This window comes from Equus quagga, chromosome 17 (assembly GCF_021613505.1).
Source record: "Equus quagga isolate Etosha38 chromosome 17, UCLA_HA_Equagga_1.0, whole genome shotgun sequence".
In the NCBI taxonomy this organism is placed as follows: Eukaryota; Metazoa; Chordata; class Mammalia; order Perissodactyla; family Equidae; genus Equus; species Equus quagga.
This window is the reverse complement of record NC_060283.1, coordinates 12365654-12367492: the sequence shown is the minus strand read 5'-3', so window position 1 is coordinate 12367492 and position 1839 is coordinate 12365654. Positions and strand designations below refer to the sequence as shown.

The window sequence follows — 1839 nt, the reverse complement described above, 5'->3', positions numbered from 1 at the left end:
ACAATGGAATATTATTCAGTCATAAAAAGGAATGCAATTTTGATGTTTACTACCACATGGATGGACCTTGAAAAACTATGCTCAGTGAAACAAGTCAGACACAGAGGAGAAATAGCGTATGATTCTACTTATGAGTTGCCTAGAAGAGGCAAATTCCTAGAGACACAAAGAAGGATAGAGGTTACTAGGGACTAGGAGAAGGAGATAATGGGGAGTCATTGTTTAGTGGGTGCAAAGTTTTTGCTAGGGATGATAAAAACATTTTGGATATCGATAGAAATGATGGTTACGCGACATTATCAATGTATTTAATGTTACTGAATTGTACACTTATGCATGGCTAAAATTATAAATATTATGTAATGTATATTTTACCACAATGAAAAAAAATTTCAATGGTAAACTACTTCTAGGTGATTAGAACAACAAAAAACTGTTGTAGAAGTGAGTTGATGAATTTAGACTGGAGAACAAGATGGTTGGAGTTGAAGAGATGAGGGAAGGACGAAGCCAGGAGGTGAATGGGTCATCCTGTGGAAGCACTGTGTCCTGACTTTTATCTATCCTTAGGAGGCAGTGCCTGTGCCATTAGCAGGCCCAATGCATTGAATACATGGAGGATGCAAACCAAACTGGGATGATTCACTTCCACTTCCGCCCCTTCTCCAAACTCCCCGAGGTGCAGATGCTGATCTTCGTGACCTTCCTGATTATGTACCTGGTCAGCATCAGCGGCAACGTCTCCATTTCTCTCATCATCTGGATCAACCATTCTCTCCACACCCCCATGTACTTCTTCCTGGCCAACTTGGCAGCTCTGGAGGTCTGCTACTCTTCCACCATTGCCCCTCTGACTCTGGCCAGCATCCTGTCCCCAGAGAGAACCCTCATCTCCCTGCCTGGCTGTGGCACCCAGATGTTCTTCATCTTCCTGGGTAGCGCTGACTGCATTCTGCTGGCCATCATGGCCTATGACCGGTTTGTGGCCATCTGTCACCCTTTGCATTACACTCTCATGATGAGCTGGCAGTTGTGTGTTCGGCTGTCCCTGGGATCTCTGATGCTTGGGTTCATCTTGGCCATGCAGCTGACTGTGCTCATCTTCCAACTCCCCTTCTGTAGCAGCAAAGAAGTCAGCCTGTTCTATTGTGATGTCCTCCCTGTCATGAGACTGGCCTGTGCAGATACTCATGTCCATGAGGCCACTCTGTTTGTGGTCAGTGTCACTGTCCTCACCATCCCCTTCCTGCTGATCACTCTCTCCTATGCCTTCATTGTGGCTGCCATCCTGAAGATCCGCTCTGCAGAAGGGAGGCAAAAGGCCTTCTCCACCTGCTCTTCCCACCTGACTGTGGTCCTGCTCCAGTATGGATGTGGAAGCCTTATCTACCTGTGCCCCAGCTCCAGCTACTCTCCAAAGAGGGGCCAGGTAGTGTCTGTGGTTTACACATTCATCACCCCTGTGCTGAACCCCTTGATCTATAGCATGAGGAACAGAGAGCTTCAGGATGCTTTGAAGAGAGCAATGATGAGTTTACTCTTGTCCTAAACACAAGGAACACCCTGGATGTCCCGCTAGAACATTGCTGGGTAGAGAACATTGCTGGGTAGAGCCAAATGTTCTCTGAAAGATGAGGAGACGGGGACTAAGAGGTCATTTTTATACTGTTTCCTCTTCCTGGTTATTTTTGACAAATCATTTTCTTTTTATCAGCCTCAGATTTCTCATCTTTAAAATGGGGATTAAAATGCCCACAAGACCCATATTTTGGGGTAATCATGGGGATCAAAAGATAGATTAATAAAAATACTTTGTGATTTTTTTTGGGGGGGGGGGTG

General features: G+C 45.6%; 1 protein-coding gene across 1 annotated transcript; it reads left to right on the top strand.

Annotated features, from left to right (window-relative positions):
* The first annotated feature begins 613 nt into the window (after positions 1-613).
* Positions 614-1549, top strand: LOC124228486 (olfactory receptor 10V1-like). The gene has a single exon (XM_046643026.1). It carries the CDS (start codon positions 614-616, stop codon positions 1547-1549), a length of 936 nt encoding a protein of 311 aa, XP_046498982.1.
* Positions 1550-1839: the final 290 nt, after the last annotated feature.